Below are 13,607 nucleotides of genomic sequence, written 5' to 3'. Positions count from 1 at the left end.
AAAACCTTTACAACACTATATTTAATACATAGTTTAGGAAGAGATACTGGATAACTATTAAAGTGAGAAATATATATATATAGTATATGAAGATATATATATATATATAATAGAGAGAAAGAGAGAGCGAGAGAGAGAAAGAGGCTATCTGGAAATAAATACTGATTATGTTGGACTCACTTGTCATATACTGCACTACAACTAGGTGATACTTGTGTATTGCTCCTTCTAACTTGAGAGTTACTAGGACTGATACGACAACATTTCTGTGAAGGGTTGTGTGTGTGCCGCTACAAAGGTCCGGTGGCTACACTGTCTGTTAGTAAAATGCATGCCATGCATTTTAAGAGTAATCATCATTATAATAATACCATAATCATAGTATTCTGCATATGAAAATTAGTGGGGGGGTGAAGTGCGCTTCAGAACTAAGCACTTACCAATAGATTCTGGAGATTAAAATACGGAGAGAAGAAAGACAGCATAAAAATATTATTATATTCCTTATAATTTGGTACAAAAGTTTTCAAGTTAAAGCTTTATATACTAAATCATCTACGTCACAACTGAAAATTGACTTCTAGTTTTACATTAACAGAAGCTTAATCTACACAGTTCTGCTGACAACAAGCATTAGCAGTTGGTTAACAAGACGGCTTAACATCACAGGACAGGTCAAAAAGGCTGAAAGTTCTGGGAAGATATATGGCTAGGCAACTTGATTCCGCAGGAAGATCACTATCACAGCCGAAGTAGACTGCTAATTATATATCCCACCCTTTTGTAGTATATTAATATGGGAATAAGCTTTACATTTAGTAAATAATTTAGAGTTATCTTATTATGAAGCTGCAAAGACCATCAGGTGGAGTTGAAAGGAGTCATTGGAGAAAGAGCAGCGAAAGCCGGACTCTACTTCAAATACAGGCTTCTGTAGATCTGGACACGCTAATATTGACAAAGCTTTGGGTTTATGCACACTACTGTGACTAAATGCACCAGAAAATAAATCTCAGCCAGTAAAAATCTCTCCCTTCACAGGCTAACCCATTGATTTGAGATTTTTATTCTTGGTTGGCTTGCTTGCTTTGGGGTCAGGGAGGATGTTAAGATAGTGCACATGAGAAAAGTAGAGTGAACCATGTACTAGTGAGAGAAAAGGAAGATGTGTCCAAACTGTCTAATCTTTGGTGGATTCAAAAGGTTGAAAAGAACTCACAAAACACAATTGTTATAGAATATTTTAATTGTCAAATAAAGAAAAATAGATTGGGTTTGATGGATATAACCATTGGTACTCCTTGCATATTCTGAAGTCCAATGTTGAAATAACTTTTTAAAATAAAATAATAATAATAATATAGATAGGGATAGAGAGAATGGATCTGTCAAATACTGCCAAAACGCAGTAAATAAACTGAAAATATCAAAACTACAGTCACAGCAAGTGAGCGTTGTGGAGTAAACAGAAGCTGCAAGACACACAAACAAATAGACTCTGGAAACAGGCTATGACAATAACACAGACATGGACAACACGCTCGACAACATAAAAAAGAAGAAGAGAAGAAGAAATCATAACCTATAAAATAAAATAAAAATAATTAAAAAGGAACGTAAAATAAGAGAGACTATAATTTTGGGCATTAGTGCAAACAGTAACAAGACCTTACCTGATCGTAATTGTTTGATACGTCCATTGTTGTTGCTCGTGTCCACGGGTAAAAAATCTTTGAACCAAGTTATTTCAGGATCAGGATTACCACTGGCTGCACATAACATGGTGGCCGTTCTAGTGCGTTCAACCACCTTTAGTTGCGGGCCCATATCAATGGTGGGGAAACCACGAGGAATTTGATCCTCTGAAAAAGAGATAAACATCAGGTTTATAAAACATTTCCTATCACAGCTACATTTGCACATCCTCTAAATCTGTGTTCCAAACATACTGGGTTGCATCCATAGTTGTCACACAGCCAAGAGTTAAGGCTTCCATCAGTGGAAAGGAGTTGGAAAGTTTTTTTGGTTGTGTGTGTGTTTGTAATTTCTCCCCATCCTCCCTGCACTCTATAATCCTCTGAATCTGGAGCCTTTCTAGAACAGATGGGGCAAAGGAGGGAGGTGGGTATCACTAAAAGATACACTGGCGAAAAGCTTCCATCTACATTGGTACCTTGGTTGTCCAACAACTTGGCTCCCGAACAAATCGGCTCCCGAACGCCGCAAACCCAGAAGTGAGTGTTTTGGTTTGTGAACGTTTTTCGGAAGCCGAACATCCAGCGCGGCTTCCAATTGAGTGCAGGAAGCTCCTGCAGCCAATCGGAAGCCGCGCCTTGGTTTTCGAACTGTTTCGGGAGTCAAACGGACTCCCGGAACGGATTAGGTTTAACAACCAAGGTACCACTGTATTGAGCAACACTGTTTAATACAACCAAATTTGTCTACGGTTGGAGAAAACTATTTGATCCTGGCGTATTAACACCCAGCATAGTTTAAGCAAACCACATCTTCCCAAGCTGGGATCTTTTGGAAGAGTCAGGATTGCTGACCCAGAGGTACAAATTCAAATCTCACTCAGGTGCATAGAAGCCTCTCTTAGGTGGCTATTTGGATCCATACCTGATTAAACAGGTATGATCAGAATAAGCATAGATCCATAACAATAATGTCCAGACATGTATGGTGTTTGAGGGTTTTTTTATTGCCTATTGTTATGGGGGAGGGCTTCTCTTTTTCCCTTATGGGGTACCCAAGAGTCTATATAAAGTCCTTTTGTAGGTTCTCTATTGGTAGGAGAAAATAACAGAGACCAACCAGAGAATATTGAGAAGCAAAGCAGCTAGTAAGCCTGATCTTTATTAAAGCTGTTGCAACAGGGTGCCCCCTTACATGCAGGAGAGAGGAAGAGGACCCAGAGCCATGTGTGCAAGCCCTTATATAGACATTTTAAATTGCCCACCCTGGAGTCCAAGACCACCCCCAGAAACATCATACATACATCACAGAAGGTTTGTAGCCTAAGACCACCCCTCAGATACATCATACCTACAATCACAGAAAAGGCGGTCTACAACAGAAATCTGAGTGTGTTGTTTATCTCCTGTCTAGCAAGTTAACTGATTGCATTATCTGGGTTTTAGCCACTCTTTTGTTATTATAACTACTTAATTCCTGAATCTAGGTCACAGGTGACAGGCTCACACTCTGTTCATATCTTGAAGGTGCCCTTAAGACAGGATTTGTGAGGATGGGATTTGTGAGGAAAGAGACAATGGGGAGGTTTCCCACTTTGACCTTACAGAGAAACATTTGAGGTCAATTTATTCAGGACCTTTTCTGTGGGGTTTCAGACATGTGGTTTATATATACAGTTATGAATATATATATATATATATATATATATATATATATCCATCCTTAAAATTCTTATAACATTATAAAGGCTTCAGTGATTTTTTTAAAAAGCAGTACAGTCATTTCTTATTTTGCTTCAAGATAACCCACCAATAGAAAGAAAAAAGACCAATAACTGCTGTATAATGCATCCTTTGTTATTAAACATCTTGCTTGGCTGGTATTGACATGCAATTCTTTAAGGAATAAAAATAATTGACTACAAATTGTCCAATGTCAAACACATTACTTGCTTTGCCATGAAATGGTGTGATCTTTTCACAAAGTTGCCGCAAAGCTTTCGGAGGCATCTGAAAAACTTGGAGGGATATCCTTGGATACTTGACAAATCTCTGCATTCCCTGGTGACTTCCTTCTCTCCAAGGCTATTTAATCACTGACAATGTGAATGCACATAAATATTGCTACGGGAGAGTGGTAGTCACTAATCTTCTGCAAGTGTGAATGTCTTTTTATCTCTGCCAATAAGCAGGAAGTGTTAAAGACTGACAATGTTAGGCCATTTGCTATAGGCTCTTACCAAAGAAACCTACATTAGATAACAAATTATAAGATGTGAAGCCTTTACCTTGGGAATTGCTGATAAGGTTTGACTTGTGCCATGCTGAAGTACTACTCTAATGCATTTGCATGACCTTTCCATTTCCTTCTTGGCTCACAAAGAACACTCTAGAGGCCCCTTTCTCATATAAACAAGCACACAACAAAGATAATCTATCTTGCATACTAATAGGGTGGAGTAAGCAAAGAGCTTCTCTCTCTTATTTTTAATAAGGGTAATTAAATTCTATCCATTCCTCTTATGCACAGAACCTCTCCGAATACACGCTCGTCATTAAATTTTCATGAGAAACATCACAATGTAACAGATTCAAATAGTCAGAGCTGTTATACTTTGACAGTTGTGGCTTATTTCCAATCTGGCTGTCAGGTATTTGGCAATAAAACCCAGTATTCAACATAAAACGGACTGGGGGAAATAATGGAATTTGTAATTGGAATGCTTATCTCAGTGGGTGTAGTTTATAAGACGTTAATTGCTTTCTGTTCTACTTTAAATTTATTAGTTATTTCTACAAAACCTGTCTTTCCAGTTTGATGGCACCATGTGTGACAGATCATCAAACAAGATGAACAATCACATCAATCAGCAATTATACTACAGCCACATATACTTTTTTGGGGTGGGGTGATGGGAATAGCTAGTAATCAATACATTTTAAACCTTAAACATCAACATGAAGTGAAGAGGAAAAACATTTTGTCTTCTTCACTACTTTGTACATTACTGTCATCATTAGGATTTTAACTACAATGTCCACCACTTTTCATTTTAATGTTGTCATGCTGAATTAGCTAGTAATTCATCAACAATTTAAATCAGACCTGACCTTCCCAGAGCCATATGACAGTGTCATTTTTACAGGCCATTAAAGGGCAGATTACTGTGCTCAGGGAGCAATATGAGTAATGTACGTATTTGTTTATGGTGGCAGCTACAAGAAATTTGGAAACATGACATATTCTTAGCATTTGCAAGGTGTCTTGCTAGTAAATATGTTCTGCTACTAAATTTCTAATTCAGTTCCAGGGATGTATCCCTAGCAGTCCATCAAGCTAAAGAGTTCCAAGGATGAATTTTGAACCAGATTAAGAATCTTTAGGGACGCGGGTGGCGCTGTGGGTAAAAACCTCAGCGCCTAGGACTTGTCGATCGCATGGTCGGCGGTTCGAATCCCCGCAGCGGGGTGCGCTCCCGTCGTTCGGTCCCAGCGCCTGCCAACCTAGCAGTTCGAAAGCACCCTCGGGTGCAAGTAGATAAATAGGGACCGCTTACCAGCGGGAAGGTAAACGGCGTTCCGTGTGCTGCGCTGGCTCGCCAGATGCAGCTTGTCACGCTGGCCACGTGACCCGGAAGTGTCTCCGGACAGCGCTGGCTCCCGGCCTATAGAGTGAGATGAGCGCACAACCCTAGAGTCTGGCAAGACTGGCCCGTACGGGCAGGGGTACCTTTACCTTTACCTTTAAGAATCTTTAAGGGAAAACACCACAACACTGTCTTGCATGGGGTCCGCTGCGTTTATATTATGTTTTCAGAAGGTGTGCTCCACAATTTTTTAACAGACTTATCACTTATCCAAACGCAAGAAATTAGTACCCAAACCTCGCTATACACATCACAGATTCAGATATCCAAACAGCTGGACCTGTGTGTAGTACTGTAAACAGATAAGAAGCCTTAAACAAATCTTACTTTTTTGTGTTTTGCTGGTCTACCGCAACTGTTTCACCAGAAACCATGGTGGAAGGGAGGGAGGGGAAGAGATCAGACAAATAAGGGAGCATTTCTTCCTTCCTTGTTTGCCTTTTGCAAGGTTTCAGAGGGTTTCCCTGGGGTTTTCCAGGTTGCCTGCTCAATTTGGGGTCAACATTCCATGGTTGGGAATGCATTAGAAATTTTCCCATAGGAAACCAATCATCAACTCTTTAAGCCATGGGTAGGCAAACTAAGGCCTGGGGGCCGGATCCGGCCCAATTGCCTTCTAAATCTTGCCCGCGGATGGTGTGGGAATTAGTGTGTTTCTACATGAGTAGAATGTGTACTTTTATTTAAAATGCATCTCTGGGTTATTTGTGCGCCAAAGGAATTTGTTCTTTTTTTTTGCAAAATATAGTCTGGCCCCCCACAAGGTCTGAGGGACAGTGGACCAGCCCCCTGCTGAAAAAGTTTGCTGACCCCTGAATGTTTGCACAACAAATGGTTTTCTGAGAATGTATTGTGTTCAGATAGCAAGACCTGCATTCACTGACAATGCTACGCAGAAATCATTTACTTGGTGCATTTGTAACTTACGGAACCTTATCTGCCTTCACAATCTAATTTACAGCTTTAGTCAATAAATGCACGGACTAGATTCTCCCAATCTACAGAAAAACAAATATTGAACAAGGCAGTGATTCAGTCCCCACCAATTCTTTATAAAGGTTGAAACGCACTGCAAAATTTGAATGCATAAAAGGTCTGCTCAGATTATCCAGAAGGTACCGTAAATGTTCTTCAGGTATGTGACCATGTATTTCAGCTTTTTGAACTCTGCTACTTCCCAGTTTCTCTCCTTCCTTCAGTTTGGGCAGAAAAATTGGAAGATGCAGGTTTTTTAAAAAAAGTGTTGACATGCAAAAGGCTCACTAACACCTCTGCTTTTCACACTTCCAGGTACCCAAAGGGAAACTCACACAGCAGTTATGCAATCGGTCTCCATACCCTGTAAGTACATTACCCATTGTTGCTGAGATTGCGCTTCCTCTGAAGAATGAGATACAGATATTGGAGGTAATGTACTCCTGGATACATTTTTTACTCTAGAGGCCCAAACATCCGGAGGTTAGGAGTATATTCTACCAGCTTTATCTGGTTCACCAGCTGCATTGATTACTGGACATTAGCAACCACAAGACTGGATTACTGCAATGTGTTCTGTGAGGGGAAGGATCATTTGATATCCACGTGAATCCAAGCATTCACTGTTATTGGCCCAGTCTTGAAGACTGCTCTTCGAATAGAAAATCAGCAGGCATCTCCAGCACTGATTTTTAAATTTTGCTGAAATCTTTTCTATGGTGCCAGTCTTATGCGCACAATTAAAGAAGCAACTCTGTTACAATTCTGTTACAATTGCTTTTTATGTAGGATAAGTAGATAGAAAGACAGATATCATAAAATGCTTTTGTGTTTTTTATGAAATTGTAGTATTTAAGTATTTTTATGAATCAAAGAAATTACGTATCATTCCAACCACTTTACTAAAATGCACTGCGAAAACAAGAGGAGACAATGAAGCTATCCATATATACTACTAAAAGAAATTGCCATCCATCTATCACACACTCTATATACTCTATATACTCTAGACAGAAATCTGGCTCTGACTCCAGTTGCAATCTCCCACTTGAGGCTCTCACCAAAGGAAAAAAAATCAAACTGTGCCCCAACTCACTGGTACCTCCTTCACTCTCAACCAGTAGTGGCCTCAGATGTTCTAATCCACATAGCCCACACTCCACAAAGAAATAATAATGCAACCATTGCCGCAATCGCAAAGGTAGAACACAAAAGGACAACCACCTCTTTGGGTAACCCAGCAGCTGCATGTAGAGAAGCAGGGAAGCGAACCTGGTTCACCAGATTATGAGTCCACCATTCTTAACCACTACACCACATTGGCTCTCAAGGAAGCCCTCTTTAAGCCTTCTTCAACCTGACTCTCAGTCCTAGCCAGAAGTGACAGGGCCATCTTACTAACAGAGAAACTAATTTGGTAAAGAGCCTTTATAATTCTTTCTTCTAAACAGTCACAACCAGAATTCGACCACCACAGCTAATCAGTGATCAAGAGGGAGAGGAAGGCTATCTGGCAAGTTATCTTGCAGATAGCCAAGGTGTTCTCCCACATGATTTGATCCACACTTGGTAATTCTGTGGTCAATTCTGCAGTTCCCTCTAAATGGAAGATAGTCTCAATATCTGTGCATACAGCAGTATCAAATACTTTGAGTGTATACTTTTAATCATTTCCCTCCAAGGAGTTCAATACAGAGGACTCTGCACCCACAGAATGACAGAATTATAGGTCATCTAGTCAAATTCCCTGAAATGCAGGAATCACAGCTAAAACATCCATGACAGATGGGCACCCAACATCTGCTTAGAAACCTCCAAGGAAGGAGAGTTCACCACTTTCTGAGGGAGTCCGTTCTACTTTTGAACAGCTCTACTGTCAGAAAGTTCCTCCTAATGTTTAGTAAGAATCTCCTTTCTTGTATCTTGAATCCATTGGTCCAGGTCTTACCCTCTGGAGCAGCAGAAAATGAGCTTGGCTCCATCTTCTGTGTTACAGCCCTTGGACAATGACTATACAGGTCCTTTCAGTCTCCTATCAACCCTGTTAGGCTGAGAACCTCACTGCTAGGTGAGAATTTGAGGCTGGGTGTCCCACAAGTCCTAGTCCAAGTTTCTAACCACTTACAGAACTCTGGGTGTCACTACACTGAAAGCATGGATGTCTTTTCGTTGATATGGAAGAATGGGTAGGAAAAGCAAGATAAAAGAAAAGTGATTAGGAGTACATAAAATGAAAGTTAAAATGTGTTTGATGCAGCTTCTCTAATTTGAATGATACTAGTATCTCTAGTTTGCATGTTATTCCCCATTCTAGTTCTGCTCACATTCATGGAAACGGTTTCTGCATAAAGTGCTGTAGCCAGCAATTAAGAGCCTTTGTTTGCATTAGCTTTTGTTTGCACCAGTGTCCTTCTGCAAGTTTTGAATTAAAGTAACAAATGATTAAGGCAGTCATTTGCAATAAAATACAAACAGAAGACAGAGCACAAAGAGTGTTCTAGTCCAGATGGGGAAAGCAACAATTTTACTTCTTCTAGCAATTGATATTAGGTTTATTATTTTTCTGCTCTGATGTCTCACACACAAAGCAGTACCTGAAAGAAATATTGGGCTGAAGGAGGATTTTAAGGTTGAATATGGATACAGGGCCGTCTTACCCATAGGGGCTAGGGGTGTGGGGCACCTGGGCACTGGGCTCTCAAGGGCGATAGGCCGAGAGTCTGGGGCCCAAGAGTTGGGTCCAGGGAAGAGCCCACCCGTCGGTCAAAGCACTGTGTCGCAAGTTCGGGGGTGACCAAGCCAGCGAGACACTGAGGCGGCTGGCTGGTTCCTCCCTACTGTGTGCCTGGGACTGGGCAACCGGGGGGGGGGGGGGTTCCGGGCAGATCTTTGCACCCCAGCGCCACATATGCTTAAGATAGCCCTGTATGGATATTGGCTGTCAGATTCCTCCAATAAAACTTGAATATCTGTCATTCACAATCAGGGCACTAAACTTGAGGGCACTAAAATGGCTACCCAGGGCTATTTTTTTCCAGAAGAAAGAGGTCCCATTCTGGCATGAACGCCTCCCCTATTCCCTTAATGGCAATGGTGCCCACCTGATTGGTTAGAAAAATAGGTTCTGGCGAGTTCCAGCTGAAAAAAAGGCCCTGTTACCCAAATGCAAGATACCTGTGCAGTTAGTGTAAATAATAATAATAATAATAATAATAATAATAATAATAATAATAATAATAAATTTATTTATACCCCGCCCTCCCCAGCCAAGACCGGGCTCAGGGCAGCTAACAACCAATAATAAAAACAAGTTGATTAAACTACAATTTAAAAGATTAAGGTACAACATTAAAACATTAGGGTGCAATCTCTTCATAGGAGGAGAAAAGAAAAAGAAGGGGGGGAGGGAATCAAACTGATTCTAAGCCAAAGGCCAGGTGGAATAACTCTGCCTTACAGGCTGGGACGCAGTCATGATGGCTGACTACTGTTGGACTCTGAAGAGAGACCTCCCTGCCGCTGAGCATTCCTGGAGTTCCAAGAAACGGAAGTTCAAGCCCTGAAGTTTGAAAAATGGTGAAGCAACATGCAATTTACGTGTACTTACCTTTATCAATGCCCACCATTCAGTTTACAGTAATCAATGTTTCTATCAGGTAATCAATATATGTTGTTGAAAAAAACATTTTTTTCTCTTGAAAACATATTTAGGATGATATGTGTTGACAAAAATCAGCTGATAATGCCACAAAAATGTAATCGATTTTGTCACAAGATCTGATTTTTTTTCAAATCAACATAGCACAAAAACCTGACCTGATGGAGAGAAACGGATGCCAGTTCCTGATTCAGCAGTGAAAAAATACCCTAAATCAGTTGTAGAAATCTAGACAACATTCAAAAAGTAAAAAATTGTTGCCCAGTGTTATTCATAGTCTGCTGTGTGAAGTGTTTATTTCGTATGTAATTTTATTATTTCTAAATTGTTCTGCACCATTTTGATACATTTTATGAAAGGCAGTCCTGAAATATTTTAATAGATGAATAATACCTTTAAAATCGTCGGTGCTACTCAGGTTCACATTGTAGTAAAATGCCCTGCAGGGTACGCATTCTCTATTAGGGTTAAGTATTCCGCCTGCTAAACTTCAATGTAATAAAGGCTCATTTGAAATAATGGGAGGCTCACCGGTGTACATGGATGAGAGTGGTATAAATTATTCATGACAGATTTCATGGTCAAATTGTAATCATATTGGAAATTTCACAGTTTGTTATGGATTAACCGGAGAAAGCAAATGCATAATGTGGACATGGATGCCTTTCCCAGAGAATAGTGTGGCATTGTAAAAAAAGAAAAGAAAAAAGGAAAAACCCACAAAGCGTTGAAGCATCTATTTTTAAGTGAAGTATGTTAGTTATTCAGAGCACTAAAAACTCCCCACCGCCACTGCTGCTGCCACCAACATCACCATTTTTAATCTAGCAGCTGCTTCTCAACTGCTTCTGACAGGAACCAAAATAAACCTGACAAGATCACGTTTTAATATATTTTGCATTAAAAATGCATCAGAAACACACTGGCCGGATACCACCACACTGCCTGCCTTTCTGCATTGCCTTGAGGAAAGAGCAAGTTCAACTTTTGGTCATTCTTTCCATAACTCCAGTGGCACCATCGTGAGGTCTGTCAAAGCAGCAATTTCAGCCTCTAGAGAAAGGACCAGAGAGTACTACATCCCACAGCAGTTCTCTAGCAGCCCATTAAAGAATGATTGTGGTTTTCTTCATTTCCCCGCCCCCCTCTCTCTCCCTAAGAGAGTTGCTTCTTTCTTAGAAATAAGAACGCTGACTTGCTAGGCTTCTTTCAAGAAGCAGGTCTCAAGCGTCAAAAAATGAAGAGGACAGAATCCAAGAGTGATCGAAAACAAAACAAATCCCTATGTGCTCCCTACCCATGCTCCATCCAGAGCATGGGTAGGGAAACTAAGGCCCGGGGCCCGGATCCGGCCCAATCGCCTTCTCAGTCCAGCCTGCGGACGGTCCAGGAATCAGCATGTTTTTACATGAGTAGAATGTGTCCTTTTATTTAAAATGCATCTCTGGGTTATTTGTGGGGCATAGGAATTTGTTCAATTTTTTTCTTCAAAATATAGTCCAGCCCCCCACAAGGTCTGAGGGACAGGGACGACAGAGGACGAGATGGTTGGACAGTGTTCTCGAAGCTACTAACTTGAGTTTGACCAAACTGCAGGAGGCAGTGGAAGACAGCAGTGCCTGGCTTGCTCTGGTCCATGGGGTCACAAAGAATCGGACACGACTAAATGACTTGACAACAACAAAAGGGCCCTGCGGGACTTGACATCTTTCCGCAGGGCCTGAAAGACAGAGCTGCTCCACCAAGCCTTTGGTCAGGGCACAGCCTGACTCCCTCCTTTGGCAATCTTCTCAGAACTCTAGCCCAATGGTTGCCATCAATTTGATTTGAAGTCATTTTTTAATGAAATGATTTTAGAATGTTGTATTATTTTATTGTTGTTAGCCGGGCGGGATATAAATAAAAATTATTATTATTATTATTATTATTATTATTATTATTATTAACAACAACTGACCAATCATGTCAGTTCTGCCCCCCCTAACCAAGTCCTGCCCCCTCCCCCCAAATCCTGGCTACACCATTGCATGGCAGGGTCATCAAATGCTATAAAGAGGGCAGACTATTCTTGACAACATGTTTAAAGCTTTTCATACATCCTCTTTAGCACACTTAAATTGCACGCTGATGCACAATAAAAGAAGTGAAACCAATCTGCCAAAACAACACATATCTATCTATCTATATCTATATCATCTATATCTATATCATCTATATCTATATCATCTATATCTATATCTATATCATCTATATCATCTATATCTATATCTATATCTATATCATCTATATCTATATCTATATCTATATCTATATCTATATCTATATCTATATCTATATCTATATCTATATCTATAGATATATAGGCACTACAGTAATGATATATAATTCATGCTTCTTTGGAGCTTATTAAACTCTGAGCGCACCCAGTAGTTTACTGTTTGGAATACGATGGAAAACTTCATGTTTTCAGCCGTTGGTGCTTTCAGTTTATACTTTATATGTTCTGTTCGCTTAGGAAAGCCGTCTGTCTGGACCGCTTACCATGATGAATTAGCACCCTTCCAGAGGAAGTATTTCAAACCTTTTGACTTCTCCTGGCAAACTCTTGGTATTACCTCAAGATCACCGCAGGTACAAGACCATAAACACTGTTATTAGCTGGTGCCCCATCCTACCACTTTCTCATATTCCCACCACGCTGCCCTGGAGAAGCTCACCGGCAAGTTAACCTCAAACAGCAGGAGTAAGATTATTGTATTTACTTCTGATTGGGAAGAAAATAATAGCTCTTAGTTTCAACAGTCTTTATAACGGAGTGAGCAGCAGCAGGAAGCCGCTGATACATGGAATTTTAAAAGCTACCTAGATGACCGGCTTAAATAAAATAAGAAAGAAAGGTGAAAAACGAAAGAGGGAGGAAATCTAGCGTTACAAGTTTGGAGAGGGTGGGTAGCCTGGAAGTCTGAGATCCTTCTAATTCCTGGATCCAGCACAGATTCAATTCCTGGCTAGCTTCCTGGTGAGGTAATAGCCTTCTAAGTTTGGACTATTAAGACAACAAAGGAAGTGGCTCTGTGCCGGACAGCAAGTGGGTGGGCCCTGGGTTCCAGTGTATATCTTGCTCATGTTGAGAAAGCTGATATATTAACACACAACCTAATTAGATGGGGCAAATGCAGTTAATTGTTTATTGGGATCTTGCTGGAAGGGTGGACATGGAGGTGAACCCTCTGTCTCTTTTCAGGATGTTTCTTTTAAAAACTTTTCCCTCCCATTAGTAAACATGGGGAGAGAAATAAGTGGGACCAAACGATGCCAACTTCAAGTCTGGCATAGTTTACTTCCTGGTTTAGGTGTGTACCAGCAGATGGGGCAGGCGTTGGGTCTTTCAGATCCCAACATTCTTCATGTCCTCCTGCAACATGCCTTCAAATCACCCATCATGTACTCTTTTCAACCCAACCATGTTCGGGAATCCAACATCAGCAAACCAAGTGCAGTGGTACCTCGGGTTAAGAACTTAATTCGTTCCGGAGGTCCATTCTTAACTTGAAACTGTTCTTAACCTGAAGCACCACTTTAGCTAATAGGGCCTCCTGCTGCCGCTGCACCGCCCGATTTCTGTTCTCATTC

The 13,607-nt window shown here is 40.6% G+C and overlaps 1 protein-coding gene across 28 annotated transcripts in view; it reads right to left on the bottom strand.

Moving 5' to 3' along the window:
• Positions 1-13,607, bottom strand: part of PTPRD (protein tyrosine phosphatase receptor type D) — a 1,167,048-nt gene that overhangs the window by 180,380 nt on the left and 973,061 nt on the right. For all 28 annotated transcript variants that reach the window (XM_077921375.1, XM_077921383.1, XM_077921379.1 and 25 more), the window contains one exon: positions 1,674-1,862. In XM_077921375.1, the coding sequence (XP_077777501.1) occupies positions 1,674-1,862 (189 nt within the window). The remainder of the gene's footprint in view (positions 1-1,673; positions 1,863-13,607) is intronic.

The sequence above is a fragment of the Podarcis muralis genome, chromosome 17, assembly GCF_964188315.1.
Source record: "Podarcis muralis chromosome 17, rPodMur119.hap1.1, whole genome shotgun sequence".
Taxonomy (NCBI): Eukaryota; Metazoa; Chordata; class Lepidosauria; order Squamata; family Lacertidae; genus Podarcis; species Podarcis muralis.
The sequence above is the reverse complement of the archived record's forward strand: the minus strand, read 5'-3'. Positions and strand labels throughout refer to the sequence as shown.